Source organism: Ixodes scapularis, unplaced genomic scaffold (genome assembly GCF_016920785.2).
Source record: "Ixodes scapularis isolate PalLabHiFi unplaced genomic scaffold, ASM1692078v2 ptg000022l_1___fragment_2___debris__unscaffolded, whole genome shotgun sequence".
NCBI classification, from domain to species: Eukaryota; Metazoa; Arthropoda; class Arachnida; order Ixodida; family Ixodidae; genus Ixodes; species Ixodes scapularis.
In genome coordinates this window covers 29,303-51,215 of record NW_024609891.1, presented here as the reverse complement: position 1 = coordinate 51,215, position 21,913 = coordinate 29,303, and the positions used below count along the sequence as shown (strand labels likewise).

Below are 21,913 nucleotides of genomic sequence, written 5' to 3'. Positions count from 1 at the left end.
AATGAACCACTTGGGGCGCCACGGCCCGATCTCCTCCCCAATACATATTGCATTTGTATTGAATTTCTCATCAACGCAGTGATGCGATTGCTACGTCATTTTCACTTTATTAATACTGAAAATAAATCTAGCACACTACATGACTGGATCGTTACAGTAGGCTTGTGCGAATTCCCAAGATTTTTGATTATCGCCTGAAATAATATATGATTTCATCTCTGTATCAAGTATCAAACATTGACTTTTGCAATATTTCTTATGCTCGTCTGTTCTGGCTGGATAACTATACAGTTGAAACTCGATTTAACAAAGTCACCATGACCCATAATTATTTCGTAAAATCGGGAACTTCGTAAAATTGAGAAAGACATATTTTTGGGCATAGGCTGTGCGGGGAATCTGAATTTGTTTGTTAAATCAGGAAATTCGTAAAATCGGGTTTCGTTAAATCAAGGCTAAACTGTTTCAGCTTAAGACCAGACTCAGCCGATGCTACAAGCTCAAGCATGTGGCCCTGAGCAGTGCTTGCGCTGCATGAGCGCACATGCTTAGCAGGGACACTGAAAGCCAGGTACTCGCGTTCGTAGTATCGGTTGCGTCTGGATTTAGGCTGAAACAAAGTGCCTATACATAATCCAGGCAATTATTAGGCTACATGACGACAAAGACGCGAGGCATGTGCGCAGAGTTGTCTTTAATCTCCAAACTGGATGAAACACTAGCCCAATCAAAATGAGAAGTGAGAACACAGCTGGTATGACTCAAGATTCAACCAAAAGGTGAATTACATCTCCAGAGAGCTAGGCCTATTAGAATAATTGACAAAGACTGTCTGTGTGAGTTGGGCCTAACTGAAGGGCGGGTCACCTTAATCTGACGGCCATTTTCTTTAGTCAACCTAATCTGACCTTTATTGTTCCACCTACGCTAATTGATTCCACAAACTCTAGGAGACACTGTGGAATGTTCTGAGAAGGCTCAGCTACCTCACTATAGTATTCATTTTTACTAGACAACGCATCAAACTCAATAAAATTTTGTAACCTTGCGACCACCAACTACTCGATTAGACATTTATGCAAAAATCCGAAGCCAGTCCTGAAAAACGAGACTGCAAGGTCCTATAGGGGGTATTCACTGGACGCCATATTTGAGGTAACTGCTCACAGCGCATGCCCGGAAAGAGTTTCCGGTCAGCTCTCGGGCAACCGCAAGAGAAGAGGGGAAGAAGAAATCCTCTTATCACCGGGACTCTCTTTTGTGGGTCCCAGGCTTCTCCAAACGTCGCTATTCTCCCTCTAGAAGATTATAGAAGATTAACTTGCCACTCAAAATTCGTACAAAAGCATCTCTCCCCTCTCTCTCTTCTTCCGTGGTCAGGAAGCAGCAGCGAGCTCAGCTATGACGGCCAGTGAATACTCCCTATAGGTTGGTGTCAGACTAAAATGATTCACCCTCCAAAGCCCAAGTGTTGCAAACCCAATGCAACATAGTTGAGCCTACACATACCACCGCACCAGACATCCCACAAAGCCAACATAAACTGCCTCAAAATGCACACCAAATTGATTGGCCAGCCATTCACATGGTGGGGTTATGGTTTTAAAATGTGCATACACACCCAACGTGCTCGATTTTGCACGTTTGGTAAGACAAAAGAAACCTTGTAACAAAACACAAATATACACACAGACAGAACAAGGCCTAAAGCGCAACAACCTCGGCACATTATTTTTAAAGAGGTAAACAATGAGAGGGCAGCTCTTCCGAGCATTATAGTAGAAACTGTAGCTGGTCGAGCAGAGCTCTGCTATCTTGCGGCCTGCTTGGCATGCCGGTCGATCTCTGTGCAACATTTCGACGCTGGATTAAACAGTTCAACACTGCTACGAATGAAATCGGACAGTTTAGACATTGCTTGAATGCTACAGGAACTTCGCAATCGATGTCACAAGCAGCAGCCCTGCAATACTAGACTGGACTAGAACCATACATCCCCAGTATATGCGTGTCTGAACGGTGGTCAATTCTACTTCAAACTCCCTCGAAGGAATTGCCTAGTATTACCACAACTTGGGAATTTCTGCATGCTTGGTGCATTCAACACTCCAACCCTAACTAGTAACCACTGAGCACAAAAAAATAGAAATGCTATGATAATCTCATACTCTACATTCCTCGCAAATTCCGAGGTATCTCGGCTTGGAAGCCCTTCGAGATAAAGCCTGTGCATGGCGCAGAGCTCTGCTCCAACAGTATCAAAAGAGCACTAGACTCCGTCGCGACTGCAGCACAAAGTAACAATTTCTTGCATGGAACCACTGGTCCTTTGAGCATCAGAGAGTTTATGAGGGGCTGCGATTGATTCTTCAAGCCAAAACATGTCCCACTGAAAATATTACTTTTTCTTGCTACATTTACAGTAGTAGGCCATTGCACTGGGTCATTTCAAACCATATTTCACACATCAACCCCTTCAACTTGTAGTTGTTCTGAAAGGAATCTTATCTCAAAATATAGCATGTTAAAAACACAGTTGGTTCGACAAAACATTTAAATTATACAAAACTGTCCCCCTCTAAATAATTCAATATTAACACAAAGTTTTGATAGAACTTCCTTGGGGCTTAGTATCGGTTCAAAGGAAATCAAGTACTTTTTTTTCTTTTTTTAACAAGTCAAGTAATAAGACAACATATATGGAGCCACCTCAGCTGTTTCTACTCCACCATTCAAAAAAAAAAAAAAAAAAAAATTCTACATTGAAAAGAAGAGATAAAAATACAGTGAAAATATCACTAAGAGATCCCAGAGAAACAAAAGCTATATCAAGATTTGACCTTAGTGTGATATGTCATCATCCATATCAGAATAGTAGTTACAAAAAAAAAGGATAAAAAATACTGTTTCATTTTTTGGGGCAATTTTACATCCTTGCACTATGGGCAGAGGTATAATGAAGAGAACATTTATACTCAAACAAAAGAACACAAATATAGGCAATGCAAAGTCCAGTTTCTCAAGAATCACTGTGCATACGAGTGCAATACTATAAGCCTCTACCCATATCAAACCTCGTGCAACCAGCACCTGGATATTTTGTTGCTCCCCAACAAACATCATTGAAGACCCGCACAAACCTCAGCAACAGATGACTGGTATTGGAAACGCTCGCGAAAATCCCACCAAAAATCTTAATTACTTGCATGAAGCCTAACATTACCCCCAATCTCAAAAAGGCAAAAAGCGAACGAACATTGAGAACAAGTCCACCACTATAATCGTCACACTCAAACATGTTCTAAAGGGCGGACATAAATATTCCAAGAACATTATTATTCCAAAAATCTTCACGTTAATCAGGTTGAAAAGGAGCAAATGTTGAACAAGTGCACATACAAAGGCTTGGAATTCCCATGAGGCATTTAACAATCAGGGTCGTTTTGACAATAACCCTGCAAGCATGTTGAAAGGGGCAAATGTTGCAGTAGTTAATTACAGTTTCACAAAAGTAAGGCAGTGACCTTAAAAACATACACCAGGAATTCAGCATTCGGTGGTTTTGACATTAACTCACACGTTTCATTAGCTTTTGCACTCAAGGATGTTAAAAAGGAAAAAGTTGAAGCTACAAATGCACATTTTCACAAAAAAAAAAAACAAAAAAAACAAGCTATCCACAATCAAAGCATTTTCAACATTACCTCTCACACATACCACGTTAGCTCACACTTCAGCATTTCCAAAGGAGGAAGATGTGGAACATGTTGAACATACATTTTTGCACAAAACATGATCGCCTGCTTCAAAACATGTCAGAAGCTAGTCGGGGTACTCTTCACGTCCCCTTTCACAAATGCCCCATCTGCCCTCACACTTGATCTTGTTTAAGAGACAAACACCCACAATTTAACAAACACTGATTTTCATGAAACAAGACCATCAGCTTCGAAATTGGACATTGCGCAACAGAGGTAATCTTGGCAGTTACTCTCATAACCATCCCATCTGTCCTCCAGAACACAAAAATTAAACAAATGCTGAACAAGCGTATACTCGGCGTCAACACCTTTTTGCACTGTGCTGTCAAAAGCATAGTAGCTTCCATACTATTGAGAGAGCGCGTGACTGTCTTGCATCTCATTTGCACGTGCTCTCGTGCAGAGGAGACACCAGACGAAGCTACATACCCACGCAAGCAGCTTCGACAGCACTGGAGTGCCACAGAAACTGTGGTAACCTTGGCAATGTGGGACAAAAAGTCTTATGTCGAGCACAGTGGACGCGTCAGCACGAAACAGCACTGACAGCTTCAAAACATATAGTGCACACTGTGCAAGAGAGGTAATTTCGGCAATCAATCTCATAACCATCTCACTTTCCCTCAAGCTCACCGAAATTGAACAAACGCTGAACAAACCTAATGTGCACATTCATACAAAAAAGGACTGCCAGTAGCAAGGTGTACAGTTGAATGATCAGAATAAATAAAACAGTGCAAAGGAGGGTGCAAGAACAAGTAGAAAATGTACGCAAACACAGAGCTGACCATCGACCGTCGTTTTCTTTCTAAAGAGAATATGACGACAAAAAGAAGGAAAAACTGAGAGAACCAGACAGGGCATCCCTCCATCAAAGAAATGTGCCAGTCTAATTAGCAAGTTAAAATTCACCATCAGAAAGAGTAACTATTGCACACTTCTTTTAAGTCAATGAATTTTGCTGTGAGAAAAAAAAACCCCAAAATTAGTCAATAGCCACTGCCGTGTTTGTGTGCCTTCTGCTTGTCCCCGCGTCCTTTCTTGCGCCGTTTTATTTACTCGGGACTGCCTGCCTTTGGCAATTTCGACGTCAGTCCTTAAGCTCGTTCTTTTTCCACGAGCTCACAAACAAACGAGAATGCTCGACAAACGTGTTGCACGAATGTGAGATAGTCGACGCCGAGCATGGCGTACACATTTGCGTAAAACACCGTCAACTTTCCAAACGTACATCAAGCACTCGGCAATCTCGAAGCCAGTCCTTGCGTTCGTTCCTTTTCTCCAACCCTGCAAACAAACAATGAGAACGCCTGACAAATGCGGCGCACAAACGCCTTGCTAGAACCAGTCCCCTTTCACGATCCGTGGCCCGAGGAAAGCGGCATTGCCGCCAACGAAGATCCCGAGCACCAGGCAAAAGGCGGCCATCATGCCGGCAACTGGCGCGTGCTGCGGCGACCTCACGACGCGCGGCGCGTACATCATGGCGAGGCTGCTGAGGTAGCCGCTGGACCAGGCAAACACGGCCATGGCCACCATGTAGGCCCAGTCGCTGGCGATCCACACCGGGAGCTGGCGCTCCTTCGGCAGGTAGTTGCACAGCAGGAAGATCGGCAGGAACACTAGCCGCAACACGACTGGGACCCACAGGAACCTTGGCCCCGGCTGCGAAAAGGAGGCGGGTGACGCGATTTCGCACGTCAAGTGCCGAGCGATGCGACGCGAGTGACGCGATTTCTCTCGGCACCTTTACTTGACACCATGTAATACCGTTACTCGTAACGTGTTACCTCCAGCACCTTTTAGGGAGTCTAAAATACCCAAAAGCTCTATAGAGAAACGAAAAACTGATAGCTGTATTTCAACGAGTCGAATAAACCTTAGTATGCAGAATCGCAATGATTGGGAACACTGGGTTTTTGTGACATTTTTTTTATTGGGACACCGCAATTAATTACGTGACTTTAAGTGACCCAATGTCCCACCATTTATCATGGTATCAAGTAATGTACCGTGACACGACGATGTCAAATCAAAGTGTCATGTGACATTACAGCATCGAGTCATAGCGTCGCGTAACGTGACGACTCAATGCTGCAACATCACATGACCATATCGCTCGGCACCACGGTGTCATGTAGCACCCTGCTACGTGCCGTAAAGTTGAGTTGCTCGACGCCATCACTTCGCGTAACCACGTCACGTGACGCGACTGCTTCTTGCAATCACAGACAAACTTGACCCCGCCGCACAGTCCGTAGAGATGCTCAGCGTTCACAGAAAAAACCTGCACGGCGCTTTTTCGTAACCAACCCATAAATGCATTCTTCGTAAAAAAAACTTCCAACAAAAAATTCTGCCGCAGAGAAACGGGAGCCGTCACGTCGTGTAACCACGTCACGTGACATGACTGCTTCTTGCAGCCACAGACAAACTTGACCCCGCCGCACAGTTTGTCAAGACACTCGGCGGGCACCGAAGGAACCTGCACGGCGCTTTCTTGTAACCGGCCCAGAAACACATTTTTAGTAAAAAATTCCAACGAAAAACTGTACTGCACAGAAACGGGACTCACCCAGCGGACCCAGATGGGAAGTATGCTGCCGAGCATGGCGAAGAAGTTGAAGCCGAAGAAGCAGGCCACTGCTGTGAAGTACTTTTCTGCAAGCCGGGGAAACATTGAGGCAACACATTGAGAAACGGTTGGGCTCCTGCAACGAGCCGATGGTAACAGCACCTTTCCTAGAGTCGCTAAATCAACTACACCTAGAGTGTCGACGGCCCGTTCCTTGAACGTCTCGTGGCCAAAGGAAAAGTGGGAGCAATAAACCCTTTCCTATATTCAGCACCATCTGGTGGCTCAAAAAGCAGTTTCACTTATGACAAACTAGTGGCAGTTATGGAACTGTATTTCGTCGGGCATTGTCACTTTGATCACCTCATAACTCTTTCTTGATCTGTTTCAGTGGTGTGAACAAAAGAACTGACCAGCACGATGTGGCAGCCCGCGAGTGTCTCAATCCAATTTCAGCCATCAAAAGGCTTTAAAGGCAAAATTGCGCCGAGAGATGGATTGGACCACACTCGGATATAAACGCCTAAGCAGCCGTCGTATCTAATTCGTGCATCGTGTTGTACGCACTGATGCCTCGAGCGTACAGGCCTCGCATATCATATGCACCAACCCACTGATCTCAATGACAATTGCTGGATCGCGTTTGCCCGCTCTGCGAATGCGGTCACTGGCGGCCATCTTTAGGTAGAGCTATATTACCTCTAGCCAAGGTACAGCTCCTGCAGCCACTGTAATCCATCCATGGCAGACAACGTTTTGGCAGGTGTGGTGGCAGGTTGCCGTCAAAATAGGGTGGATGATATTTCGTGCTTGATTGAAATTGTTTGACGAAACATGTTTTTGAAACCCAGCGTGAACGGTAGCACAATCTATGAGGACCTGGTGAAAGTTTCACGAAATCGCAGCACCGGGGGAAAAGCAGCACAGCTCGCATCGAAAGTCGCATCAAAATTAGCATCAAAAGCAGACGCCGGTACGGAGTCTGCTTTCGATGCGAGCTGCGCTGCTTTCCCCCGGTGCTGCGCTTTTGTAGAACTTTCTCTGGGTCCTCAAAGATGAGGCTACCGTTTGCGCCGGGTTTCAAGAATCTGCGTCGTCGAACAACTTGAATCAAGCACGAAATATCTCCCACGGTACAGTGTACTAGATCCACGGCTATTTTATGGCACCTGGCCGCCATTGCGCTGTCCACCATATAACTATGATGGCTAGAGATGATATAACTCAACCTAAAGATGGCCGCCAGTGACCGCATTTCGGTCCATAGGCGGAGCTGGTCAAACGCGATCCACGAAATAGACATAGAGATCAGTGCACCAACCCAAGAAGGCCACCAGAACTATGGCACAGATGCCATATGCCGCGATGATGATAGTGATCAAAGTTGCCGGTCTAAATTTCGAAAAGGGTCTATTGGTTAAAGTTGCGGCTTCATAATACAACTTCCCGAGCTTACGATATGGTGCCAGGGAGCTCGGGCGATACCGTTTTACTCTATATGGACTGCTTTATTGTTTCTAGAGGATAGAAAAGTGCTTTCTGTGGATTCAGGTGGAGTTTCAGATAGCTGGCCACAATGATTCTAAGCAACAAGATGGCTTACACACAGCATATTTAGAGGCTCTAGATGTTTTTGCTGCCAACTCGGCTGTTAGTGGGAGGTCATTAATCAGCCTTGGGTAAGCTACTTTCAAAAGTCCGTTACACTCGATTACATTCATAAAAGCAGCAAAGCTGCCAGGACAGTCACCAAAATAAAAAAGTAATTTGTTACGCTAGCTACTTTTGAAAAGTAACGGCATTACTTTTAAGTTACTGTCCCTCAGACTATGATTCAAATAAAAAAGTAGAAAATGCTTCCCGTTTATCACAAAAGTGCAAGTTTGTGCGAGTTGGAACAAGGCAAACGTGGCACTCAAAAATGACTAAAAAATATTTTGAAAAGTGCGCAAATTTTACTTGTTCAGTGATATCTTAATGCTCAAGAAACTGAAAGGTAACGACAATGTAATGTCGTTACTTTCGTTGTTACTTCAGAGAAAATAGTAAAACTAGTGTTACAAGTTACTATTAAAAGAGGTAGTACATAGTAGAACATTCCTAGCAAAGACTCACTAATTGATCAGAACAAAAATGGTGAGCGAAATAGGCAGAAATAGAGTGACAGATGCACACTGGTGTAACGTAGAGAACTTCAACGAACACCCAGACGTATGACAATTGTGCCGACTCATGCACCCACCATTAAGGAAAAAGTTGGGGTCCAAGACCTTGACGTCGGACGCGACTGCCGGAAATGCCGCCAGGGTCACGAAGAAGATGAGGAACACGTTAAGGCACTGTGCCCACACCTGGCAGAAGCAGACAGAGAAAAATAATGGCCTCACCAGAACACCACGATTTAACATGCACACCGAAAAAAAAAGGACACTCCCACCCTGTTACTACCCTTCGGTACATTACGGTACTGACATTCGACCTCCACTTCGTTCGTTCGAGAGTTCTCTAACCGAGTTCCAAGGTTCCCCACGCTCCCAAATTTCCTCAACTGCCGCCGCCCTCAAAGACTTTTTCGCAGTTCAAGTGCAATTTTAGCAACTCTAAGCAACCCATTGATGCATAACTAGGGTATGAGCCGGACATTCCCCAGATGCCGACTATTGCTTGCAAGCTCTGTACGCTGCTCAACTGCTTAGTCACAACAACGTCCAGACCACAAGGAATTCCTTGGTGCTGCCGAGAGCTTCAATCATTTGTTTTACAGGTTTATCCGGATACGGACGGAGAGAAAATGGTTTTCTTTATTTCCAATAGATAGCACCACAAAAGCTTGTGCATTCCAAATAATGTCGCACCATAGTATTGACAACCGCCACACGCGGCTGCAGATTGTGAAGAAAAAAACAAGTTTCATTTCTTTGCACATGCGCAGCATTTCGGTGGAAGATGGTGCGTCGGCTCTCAATTGTGCCGAAACAAACAATGTAAGAACTACAAGCTGCAAATCTTTTTGAAGTTAAAATCGTTGCGCTACCTGGGTACAACCTTTCGTCACAAAGTAAGCTTTCCTTGAAAAACAAACGTGCTTTGCGCAACATTGTTGTTACAAGGCACAGTACCCAACAATAGTAAAGGCCTCTTTGCCCAGACAGTTTATCCAGTGGAGCTAAGCACATGTTGGCCCTGGGCACTTTATGTTTCGATGGCGAGCATAGAAGAAAAGTTTGTCTATTTGCTTGCCTCGTGCAGTGTGGACCTGTCGAAGGCGAATCGTGCACGGCCGCCTGAATCTGCATTGTTGAACGGGTCTTCCACATTGTTGAAGACTGTATTTTAAGTTAAAAGTGGTTCCGGAAAGCGCTTTTTCGAGATGTTCACCCCAAATTTGGAGCGCATATCGGAACTAATCCCAACTCCGAACGAGTCTTGGTATGTAAATATTGAGCTCAAAATTGTTTGCTTGTTTTTGGGAGGGGGAAATTTATTTTACGACATATGTCACTTATCCAGGAACTTAAAGAAATGTTTCTGGGGAGTTTAGTGCCCCATTAAGGCTGAAACGCACAAATTAAATAAATGAGCCACAAGTCTGAACATGTGCAGATTGTTTCACACTATATTTTCAAGAAAAGAAATTTGGCATACAAAAAAATAACAATTATGATTTTAATGAAAGGGTACTGTAAACAACTTAATTTTCGCAAATTTCACGAATCACCCATAATTCGCAAAAAATAGGCCACGGAATGTTTTCCTATGGTAGCAAATACATAGTATACCACACCATTTCGCGAAATTTCGACCCCATGAAAATAAAGTTCTTTACAGTATTCACAATTTCCATACAATATGTATTCATTAGGCATTTTTTTTATATAGTTTGAAACTATTTTCGCGCTCATATTGAATGGGTTAAAACAGAGCAAAAAGACGAAGGACCAGTAAAAGGAAACACACAGACACAGTGCTGACTTACAACTGAATTTTTACTTCTGCGCCATTCAGCAAGTAAACTTAAAACCAGATAAACATACAAGCAATCGACCCAATAACATGTCATCTTCCCATCAAGCCGACATGCAGCTTCACGTATTTACCCGCCTTTCTGATAAAATTGATCTCATCACTAACCAGGGCAAGTGACAGAACACTTACGCACATGCCCGCATCATGGTTGGCAAAAAAAAAAAGATTGAAGTACACCTAAGCACTTCTTAAGAGTTGTGAATGCGAAAGCATGCAAGCCGATCGTCTGCTCCCTGTTTCGTCTGCTGCGTACCGTAGGGGACGAGGAAGAAGAGAGGCACACGGCGAGGCGCAAGGGACAAAAAAGAAAAAAATGACCGCATCTCCACGTGGTGAATGATGTTGATTGGGGCGAAGCTCTGGTGGTGCTGATGATACTGATTTTATTGCTCATTGGTAGTGGTGATTTTTTTTTTATCGCTCATATGCTGAGTACCGGGTTGCGTTTCGACTTCATTATTACTGCTTTATGGTCGGTGAAATGCAGAGCCAGTGGTTCTTCTAGCGGATCAGCTTGGATCCGCTAAAAGCCGTGGGAACGCATCTCCACCGCTTAAGTCAACGGTTCACATCAGAAAAAGAATGTGTGGTATGAACCGTGGTTATATACGCAGTTGAGCATTTGGCCGCAGCGCCCTCTTGTCTATAAACGTTGAGCCAATGCATGCAAAGCTTAATGCGATTATATACGCATTTGACCGCAGCGCCCTCTCCTGTATGGACGTTGAGCGGCTACATGCAACATTTCATCCACGACATCCCCAGCTCTGAGTTACTACCACATCTCAGAGCCCCCTACTCGTCCCGCAGTCGTGGCCGAGTGGTTAAAGCGATGGACTAGAAATCCATTGGGTTCCGCACAGGTTCGAATCCTGTTGACTGTGCAAACACTTTTTCTTTTAGAGCGCAGCTCTTAGGCGCCCGTTTCTCGCTTGAGCGGCGTCGGCGTAACCAAGGTCACCCCAAGGTCACGTGACCCCTCCCAAGGTCACCCCTCGTGACCCCCCAGGTCATGTGACCCCCAAGGTCACGTGATCCCTCCCAAGGTCACGTGACCCCCAAGGTCACGTGATCCCTCCCAAGGTCACGTGACCCCCCGAGGTCACTTGGTCCCCCGGCCATGTGACCCCCCCCCCCAAGGTCACGTGACCCCCTCCCCCCGAGGTCAGGTGACCCCCTTGAACATATTAAAGAATGAGGGGAGGATGAGGAGGAGGAGGGGTCTACCCTCCCCTCAGTACCCTTCCCTCCTCCTCCTCAAGAGCTGCGCTCCAATTCGGCGTTACAGGGAGTTGTAAACGGCTTTCACTTTTTTTTAAGAAAACAGATGGGATGGCAATCGATGTGAGCACGGATGCCAGACGGACAAGGCTAGACCCTAAGGAGCTTTGCCCCTAAAAGGGGGGAACGTGACAGCCCCGGTAACAACAGTCGAATCTGGCAGAGCTCGAGGGCAGACGATTCCTCATCACAAAGTCGCGGACCCAGACCTTCATTGCGGAGCTGGACCTGCATCATCGAGGCAGACCGACAACACAGCAGCGGTTGCCCCAACTGAGGAGGCCAAGCCAGCGGCTGACCACGAAGAGAACTGTATTTATAAAACTCCTCATGACAGCGGGTTTCGTCTGGTTTCTCGGCGAGCGAGCGGAGTGCGGTCCGATCGGGCAGAGGCAATAAGACACACACAGTACTTTTCGTCGCCGTTCAGCGAGCGAGCTCCCCTGGTGACTTTGGACGCTCCGTGTTAACGGCGAGCTGATGGACATGCAGCGCCATGGGGTGAGCGGTCGTGGAAACTGACGAGCGCAGCGGCCAATGGGAGCCCCGTCAACGCGCGCCAGCCAATGGAACCAAAAGAAACTAGGTGCCGTTTTCGCTGATGACGTCAACTCGCTTCATCAGAGTTAACGCTTTTGCATTAAAAAGCTTCGTCAATCTCCCGAGCATATGTAGTTCTATGTCGTGATAAAATCTTAATCTCATCAAACACTGGAGAGCATGTACATCTGTCGCAGTGGACCGCTAAGTTGCCAGACGGGGAGGAGCGTAAGGAGAGAGAATGTTGCCTTGCCTGGTCATTAACACATCTTCCCGTCTGCACAATGTACACTTCTCCACAGGACAACAGAATTTGATACACCACCCCACATGCGCAGGCATAAACCGGTTCCGGTGCTTAACTTGACGCTGTGTACCCGCGCGACCACCTCGATTCAACGCTGCACACAGCTGCCCAAACTTAACTGGAGCCGAAAACACAACTGGCACGTTGTACCTACTTGCAACCTTCTTGACACCGTGGGACACCATGTGCATATACGGCAAGACCACAGGTCTTCCCGCTGGTTTTTGTCTTGCCTCAGTACTAGGAGGCCCTCTAAACACCTTAACCAAGGATTCAACAATGCCCATGACAACCCCCAAAGGGAAACCAGCGATTGACAACCTTTTGACTTTCAACAAAAAACTGTCACCACACCTATGGTGGCACGAATTAAACAAGGCGGTGCGGAGACTGGGCAGTGCAATGACCCTTTTCACTGCTTCAGAGTGTGCGGATTCATGCACTAAGAGCCGGCCCCTTCTTAGATCTAGGCTCATAGGCCCAACACAAATGCAAGGGCTCACATCGAAGATTGAGATCTAAAAATTGCAGGGGCAGCTGTTTTGCAGCCGTGAATAAAGGTGGTCGCGCAAGTACACAATGTCAAGTTAAGCACCGCAACCGGTTTATCGCCTGTGCATGTGGGGTGGTGTATCAAATTCCGTTGTCCTGTGGAAAAGTGTACATTGGGCAGACTGGGAGATGTGTTAATGACCGGGCGAGGGAACATTCTCTGCCCTTACGCTCCTCCCCGTCTGGCAACTTAGCGGGCCACTGTGACAGATGTACATGCTCTCCATTGTTTAATGAAATTAAGATTTTAGCCCGACATAGACCTAAGTATGCTCAGGAGATTGACGAAACTTTTTTTATTGCCAACCATAACGCGGGCATGTGCATAAGTGTTCCGTCACTTGCCCTGGTTAGCGATGAGATAAATTTTATCGGAAAGCCGGGTAAATACATGTAGCTGCATGTCAACTTGATGGGAAGATGACGTGCTATCGGGCCAATTGCTTGTATGTTTATTTGGTTTCAAGTTTACTTGTTGAATGGCGCATAAGTTAAAATTCAGTTGTAAGTCAGCGCTGAGTCTGTGTGTTTCCTTTTACTGGTCCTTCGTCTTTTCAGGCTGTTTAAACCCATTGAATATAACTATCAACCAACTCGCCCAACTTTACACCTTGTTATTTTCGTGAAGTCAAATTTCCTTCTGTTTCTTGGCTCGTTTTTTTGAGGGGGACATGTTCCAGTCTTCAGGCTATTGTTCTATTGTTTCTCAAAACTTTTCAATCTTGATGAATGCCTATCGCTCTTAAATTCCCTCCATTAACTGGCCAAAGTTCAAAATTGCTGCACCACCCATTAAAATTTTTTTTTTTTTTTTTTTTTTGGGGGGGGGGGGGGGGGGGGGTATGCATATCTTTAATCTGATGCTTTGGTCTAGGCAGGCAGGACGATTTGAAGATCAAACACACGTCTTGAAAGTGCTGAGGTGCATCTTCGACTGTAAGGAAGACAAGTCTACTCATCCCTGCTCACAGGCGGCCACTGAATGGCAGAAAGAGACCACACCTGCTTAAAGACGAGCCAGTAGGGGGGTGCCTTTGAGCGGGTGCTCGAAGTCCTTGCCGCCCTGTTGGCCAGTTGCTGGTGGTACCTGTAGAAAGGCTGGAAGAAAAACATCATTGCATTTTAATTCCAACGATAAAGTCAAGAGACACGGGATGTGCATTGCAATGCAGTCACGTGGCACTGCAGCATGGACATTGTGAGATCACACCATGAGAGAATGTGACATCGCCCTTCCCATGGCCAAGATGGCCATGCGAAGGAATGTTTAGCCAGCTTGCAGGCTGTCTGGATCGTTCGAGAGGAGGCAAACTGCTCGTATTGGAGGATGTTGAGACAATACTAGGCAGTGTCTAGAGAGGAATGCAGAAATGCCTTTGGAGTTCAACACTTGCCTGATTTGGCAAATCACAAAGAAGCTATGACATCAAAATGAACTTTCCTGCATTTCGCAGTTAATCACTGTTTCAATAAAATAATGCCCTGCACCTTCTAACCTGGGAACTCGTGTTCTCAAATGTGGGAATGACCGAAGGGCAGGGAGACTTTACATTCCTTTGAAGAGGGGGACTCGCACAATGGTTGCGACAAGGATTCAACGTGTTTGTCGGGATCACTTTCCAAAGCTTTCCCGTTTCAGCCTTCAGGAACTTATGCCCGGCAAGTAAGGACTCTTTCCTACCTTGCCGGCACAGGGGGGCATTCTGGGCAAAGACATTGCAGCTTCTTTAGTGTTTACTACTTAACGCTCTTAGACTCTGTCCTTCTCCGGTATGCACATCCTCTCTTCTACTGGGTGTTTCTGAAAACGGGAGCCAAATCGTTGTTGCGAAAAGTATGAATGGCACAGAAAAAGAATGATGAGCCATTTCACTCTGTGAAGGTCAATGACCAGCGAAGCTGTTTAGCACACGACACAGACGTCAATTTCTCTGCTAAATTTAGCGAAAAAATTTACCTGCCAAATTTTGCGGAAAAATATCCCCGCTAAATTTAGCGGGTAAATTGACGTCACGTGACACAACTTCGTGACGTCATTGACTTTGTGACGTCACGAAGCCGTGACATAACAAAGCTATGACAGTTTCCGTTGCCCGCCACGAAAAATGCCCGGGACCCTAGCCATAAACAGCTTCGCTGCAAAAAAGGTCAATGTCGTATCAGTCCCTGCCAAAGGGCCCCATTTTAGGAACATAAATAACATTCAGTATACCGTAATTAGGGAATTTATAAGTATGGTTCCATTCAAAAGCTTGCCGGGGATCATCGAAAGCAACTAAATCAACTTAATTCAGAAATGTAGAAGGCACACACAGCATTTTACAACATTCCGAAAGAACGCTAAATTTGAATGTGTTTCTAGTTTTCGGTTTCTTATCGGAGCGCACCTTTGCACCCGCGGTCTTGCCTCCCGTGGCTGAGGCACGCGACGCACATGTGCCACACTTCCTTCCCTCCTATAAGGGAGGCGAAGTGGCAAGTGCACACTTCAACGACGGGGCAGGACCATTGGCACAAAACTGTGCTCCAATTAAAAACCGAAACCTCAAAACATGCCCGAATTAAGCGTTTTTTTTTTTTTTAGGGGCGAAGCTTTTTAGGGTTTAGCCTTGTCCGTCCGTCCGTCTCCCCGTGCAGGATTTGAACCTGCGCGGGGAAACCCCAATGGATTTCTAGTCCACCGCCTCAACCACTCGGCCACGACTGCGGGACGAGTAGGGGGCTCTGAGATGTGGTAGTAACTCAAGAGCTGGGGATGTCATGGATGAAACGTTGCATGTAGCCACTCAATGTCTATACAGGAGAGGGTGCTGTGGTCAAATGCGCATATAATCGCGTTAAACTTTGCATGCATTGGCTCAATGTTTATAGACGAGAGGACGCTGCGGTCAAATGCTCAAATGCGCATATAACCACGTTCCATACCACACCTTCTCTTTCTGACATGGACCTTTGATTTAAGAGGTAGAGATGTGTTCCCAAAACTTCTAGCGGATCCAAGCTGATCCGCTAGAAGAACCACTGGCTCTGCATTTCACCGACCATAAAGCAGTAATAATGAAGTCGAAACGCAACCCGGAGCTCAGCACTACTTATGAGCAATAAAAAAAATCAGTACCATCAGCACTACCTATGAGCAATAAAATCAGTATCATCAGCACCACCAGGGCTTCGCCCCAATCAACATCATTCACCACGTCGAGATGCGGTCTTTTTTGGGGGGGGGGATGCAGTTGAATTTTGTACATAAATTCTACATTTTTAAAATAAGTCGATTTAGTGTTTTTCCGTGATTTTCAAGAAGTTTCTCATTGAAACCATACATACAAATTCACTACTTCCAAAATTTATTTACTCTAATTAATAAACAAAAAATACCAAACATTATTAATTTTCTCAAATGGGTGCATTGGCAGAAACCGATAAGACATTAACATTTTTTCTGTGCGGTGCATACTTTTTGCAGGAGCGATTTGGCTCACGTTTTGAGGAACACCATGTATATGTTTGAAAGATAGACAGTGCAGCTATCACTGGCCCGACAGAAGTGTTGCTTATTATATTTCAAAATACTATCAGTCCCTCATGGGACTATGATAGGAGAGGGCACAAACACTTTCTGAGAATATATATACATAAAAAAAAAAAGAAGCATCACAGATTTCAAAAAAAGGAAAGAGCCTGCACAGTACTGTAGACTAAACGTTGCGAACACAGCCGTGGATATTTGAGACCATGCTACTGGGCAGTGACGCTTCCCGATTTAGAGATCGCCGCCGCGGCTGTAAAACCCTTTGGTAGCTACTAGCAGTACATGTGTTGGTAGTTTCAACCCTATAACGTAACATTATCACTACACATTGCATTACGTAACACTATGACATAACACCGTGACTGCACAGTCCAGCATTAAAACTGTATCACAGCACCTTTCATAATTACATTGGCTTGTACAAAACAAAGTACATCCTGCCTCCCCACTTCACATCCGGAAGGCGAGACCGCCTTAAAGAGGTTTGAGAGCATCTGTGCAGAACGGATGTCATCAAACCCAATATTTTTCCTCTTACGACGAGTGAATGATACAAGCTACCAAAGGAAACTGTTTCCGCGACCTCTACAGCACTGATTTTCAATCATCTGTTGAGTATATATTGATGTCTGAATTCGCGCTCTTTCATGTTTACGTTTTAACGTAAAACATTCTTTGGTTAGCTGCTCCTGATATGGTCACGCCGCATCTCGCGAAGCCGTGACCTGCGACGTCGCATGACATCACCACACGACGCCATTTTTTCGCTAAATTTAGTAGAAAAATTGACGTCACGTGACATGGTCACGCGATCTATACGCTGATTCAATTCCCCGCTAGATTTAGCGGGAAAATTGATGTCACGTGACCTCAACGCCAATTCAATTTTCCCGCTAAATTTAGCAAGGAAAATAAAGTCCTATGACCTCATGTCCCGTGACCTATAGACAAATTTAGTTTCCCTGCTAAATTTAGTGGAAAAATTGATGTCACGTGACCTGTACGCAAATTCAGTTTACACGCTACCCGTCATTCCTCATCTGTGGACACAGGCCGACACGACGGGGAAAGTCAATGGGTAAATGAGTCAACGAGGTGGAGAAGAGTGGAGAGATTTGGAGGCACAGCTCGAGAAGACATGCCTGGATTTTACTAGCGTTTGTGACGGAAGAACTTTTCACATATTCAACACAATTGCCCAGCGATTCGCCATACAATTTTCTTCCCCTTTATATCAGCATTATATAAGTGAAACTTGCATGTGCTCATGCCAAGCTACCTTATATTTGTAACTTTGAAAATGTATAAGCATCCCCTCCCTGCAATGATGCCTTTGAGGTGCTGCGAGGTAACCTGGATAGATAAATAGATAAAAGAACATTAATTTTATTTCGGGCTTTGCTTTTATAGACACAGGGCACCTCGAGCAACAGTGGCACTGCCACTGCAACAGTGTCACGTGGCTGGTGCCTGGTGAAGTCATGTAATCCCTTCTGCTAAATTAGGTGTACAATTCAATTTACCGGCTAAACCTCGAGGGTAGATGTTTCCGGCTACATTTAGCAGAGTACAAGTTTTCTAAATGTAATATGTTAAACTTTTGTGTCAGCCTTCTTTGGCACGACTTTTAATGAAACCTAGCCCTACCGTAGAATACCGCGTGTCCGCCCATTTCACATTAAGCGCCCATTACCAAATTCGTAGGACCTGAGAAAATATGCACGGTACATTTATGTGTAAAAGTCATGACCGGACAAGCGCCCATCCCCCATTTTTTCGCGATTATCTCCAAAGTTTGAGTGGGCGCTCGCCCGGTATTTTACGGTACAGATTGTGTGTAAAAAGCAATGGAAGGGCCAGGCAGGGAAAAGTAAATTAGTAGCCACAGCATAGAAAGTGCGACACAAGGTTTTAAAGTCTGATCAAACAAAGAATTGCATCTGCAGCCTTCACTGAGTACTTCAACATTCAAGGCCACGCACACTGATCTCTACAATAGTAGTACAGTATAGACCACTTACAACGTAACCGCTTATAGAGCAGGACCGGGTATAACGCGGTTTTTTTAAACCACCGGTTCGCCTCCCATAGAACTCCATGTAATTACATACCGCTTAAAATGCAGGCGCGCGAAGGGAAATACCGGTTATAGTGCGGTTTTCGGAACAGCCCGGCGACCGCGCTGACTGACCCACGCAGAGAGCACGCTTCCCTGTGCGACACTAGATAACAGCGCGAGCCGTAAGCGGCACTCGCGGGGCAAGGACGTTGCTCAATGAAGCGAAGAGAGAGGCTTCAGTTGCCCTAGCGACGGAGGGACGCACGCACATGTCGTTCACGTGCGTGCGTCCCTCCGCTGCGTTGGAAAACAACCGCAACGACAGACCAATCGCAGGTCGAGGAGAAGTGTTCGCGCACGTTGCATGCCGGTCGCGGGCCGGCTGCTTCTATCCGCAAACATGGCGTCGGTTTTGATCGTCGACGTAGACGGCGTAGAAGCTCATCGTTCCGCGTAAAAGCACTATCCTTGACTGTAAATTTTCGTTGCGTGTCGCTATGATAACCCAGCACGTATTAGAAGGGAAGATCCACCTACTCGTGCGGCGATGTTGTGGCGGCACTCTCAAGACGGAAGAAACGCCCGTGTCGTTGTGTTTGTTTACTTCGACTATAGTGGTGCTTTCTAAGCATTTGTGTTTTCGAACATCGCCCGGATTTCTTATTTGGAGCATTTCATGCCTGTGCTCCAGTTGAAGGTATTACGGGCGCGTACCGTATAAAGGATGCGAATTTTCGCACGTTTTCATCGCTGGAGAAAAGTGATTAGGGTTAGCAATCCTGAACGCTCGCAACATCCGTCCGCAACCCGCGACGCCGTCAGAAGGCTGCGCCAGGTAAAAGTCGCTCATTTCTTTCAAAATGTGTGACACACTTGAGAGAGAAGTGTACTAGTCTGGTGAAATAAAGACTTTCCTCAAACTAAAGCTTTATTTTTCATCTAACATAAAATAAATTCTTTTACAAAGGTAAGTTGTCTGATGGCATGCATCTTGGCTTGAAAAATTGATGTTTTGGTTATAGTGCGGTACCGCTTATAGTGCGGATTTTCGGGACTCCCGCGACATACGTTATATGCGGTCTACACTGTAATAGAGTACAGGTAAGGAAAGAACACTAAAAAGGGGGATATTGAAGTTTATACATGATGCTCGTTTTCAAATAGTTTTTTCCATTCTGCAACTGCAAGAGCACATATTTTATGAAAAAATTGATAAAAAATACTTGTACCATCAAGCATTTGACATTAAATTTTCAAATGATGAAATGTGCAAGTTGCATTTCTTGCCTTGCTGCAAATAAATTGTGACAGTGATAGTACAAATTAGTCTTTGCAAGGATTAGGTAAATAAACACTCCATTTCATACTCAATATATAGTCTAAGCTCATTACAACAGACCTGGTTACAACAGACATTTGGATATAACATACCGATTTGTGAAGTTCGGTTGGTTTTCCTCTACGTACCATTGACTCAATTTCATATCTGCATACAACATAGTCCTTTTACAACAGACCAAAATCTTGGTCAAAATCAAGGTCTGTTATAACGAGCTTAGACTGTACAACTCTGTCAAAGCTACTGGCACAAGTGCATGGCTTCCCCTATGGTTTCGTTTGCGCAAAAACACAAGTAAATGATTAACGAGACTAAGCCCGATGCTTGCACCAGCAGATTGGAAAGCTTTGTATGTTACGTATGAAATGGAGTATATTCATGGTTTAATAAACTACAGTAGTACACGGCACTTCCAAGAGGGCTCTCTGGAAACCGCAACTGACATTCAGCAAAACTGGCAAGTGCCTTGCACCGACACCCAGTTGCCGAGAGCACAGGTCCCCTCGACTCCCAAAGGCTGAGCCATTACCGGCAGGACCTCTTACCAGCAGCGGGAGTGCAAAGTAGGAGTCCAGGCACAGGAGCAGGACCAGCAACGCCGACAAGAAGTAGTATATGGCCGCCGTCCGTGCACTCGGAGAAGCTGCAACAGGACAAGTCGAGTTGCAGCGTCGTAACCGGGTGAAGCAGAGATAGAAAAGTCAATGCGACCAACGGCTCGAGCGGCGAAAGCTTGGAATGGCTAGGATGTACGAGCATGTTTTTATACGAGGTAAGCACGAGTCTCTTCGACAGGTCTTCGATCGGGTGGAGTCAGTTGCGCAGCAGCAAAAATGCATCGCCACGGCACTCACGGCCTTTCTGCGTTGGCTATCAAAGACTAAACCAACCACGCACAGTGAGTGCGTCACAATCCTGCGCTATTTTGTGTGTGGGATCGATTTGGCTGGCGATAACGAAACAATGAAGGCAATGGGCGCCCGTGGGGCCCATTGCCTTCACTGTTGTAATCGACGCAAATTGACATGCTATAGAGCCACTGGCGGCATTGCTCCCAAGAGAACTGGAGATGGACAGTTTTCAAACGACACTCTTCTTATGCAAACCTTATTCGGCATAAACACCACTGCCACAATATCCTGAGTGGGCCAAGTTTTGGTGTACAATTAAGAAAGGTTGAAAAAAGAACTATTTTTAGATCATGTTTCCCCACAGAACTTGTAATTGTGGCGAGGGACAATAAAGCAAAGATGACTGTACCTCTTAGTCAGCAATGTTTGCTTATGTCCTACCATAGTTAATTACTTGCATTTACGTCGAGGTCACCATCGATCCAAACACTATGATTGCTAAAAGTAAGCCATCTTTCGGTGTTAAAAAAAAAAAAAAAAGCAAATCAAGCCAAAAATAGAAGTGCGTTACCTTTGGGGGAGGCAGGGTATCCCTCAGGATATTACGTTAGTAAGATATCAATGATACGATCATGCTTGATTCATATTTCGGGATGGTTTGAATTTCTTAAGCACCCCAGCCAAAAATTTAACACGCTCCATAAATCTCAATTTATAGAGCGTGGTTCCTGTGGCGTGCCCCCTCATGACGCGGTGAATTATACGAACAAAAGCGCCGACTTCGGAGAAGGTCAAGTTTCTCAATTTTAAAAATATCAAGGCACATTGAGGTAAACAACATCGCAGCATTCCCCGCAACTTCCAATATTCCGTTCAACTGGCTCAGATCACACATCGTTAAGCCACGAAGGATCTTTCTTCACTGCCGCGGTAGTCACAGCCAGCCTCTGCGGCATGAGAAATAACAACTGCCACAGGCCCAGTCACCACGGCTAGAGAGCTACAGGGTGTTCTATTCTAGCCCTAAGGCTAGAGTAGAAAAAGCTGAATGAATAAAAAAAATTGGCCGATCCCGGAGGCAGTGCAATAC

The 21,913-nt window shown here is 45.4% G+C and overlaps 1 protein-coding gene across 1 annotated transcript in view; it reads right to left on the bottom strand.

The window, feature by feature from the left end:
- Positions 1 to 677: 677 nt before the first annotated feature.
- The window catches only part of LOC8026656 (equilibrative nucleoside transporter 1), a 33,929-nt gene continuing 12,693 nt past the window's right edge, over positions 678 to 21,913 (bottom strand). The window contains exons 7-11 of the mRNA XM_042287609.1: positions 20,518 to 20,615; positions 14,045 to 14,140; positions 8,579 to 8,687; positions 6,337 to 6,422; positions 678 to 5,426 (exon numbers count right to left, since the gene is read on the bottom strand). Coding sequence (XP_042143543.1) covers positions 5,100 to 5,426; positions 6,337 to 6,422; positions 8,579 to 8,687; positions 14,045 to 14,140; positions 20,518 to 20,615 — 716 coding nt within the window. The 3' untranslated portion in view covers positions 678 to 5,099. The remainder of the gene's footprint in view (positions 5,427 to 6,336; positions 6,423 to 8,578; positions 8,688 to 14,044; positions 14,141 to 20,517; positions 20,616 to 21,913) is intronic.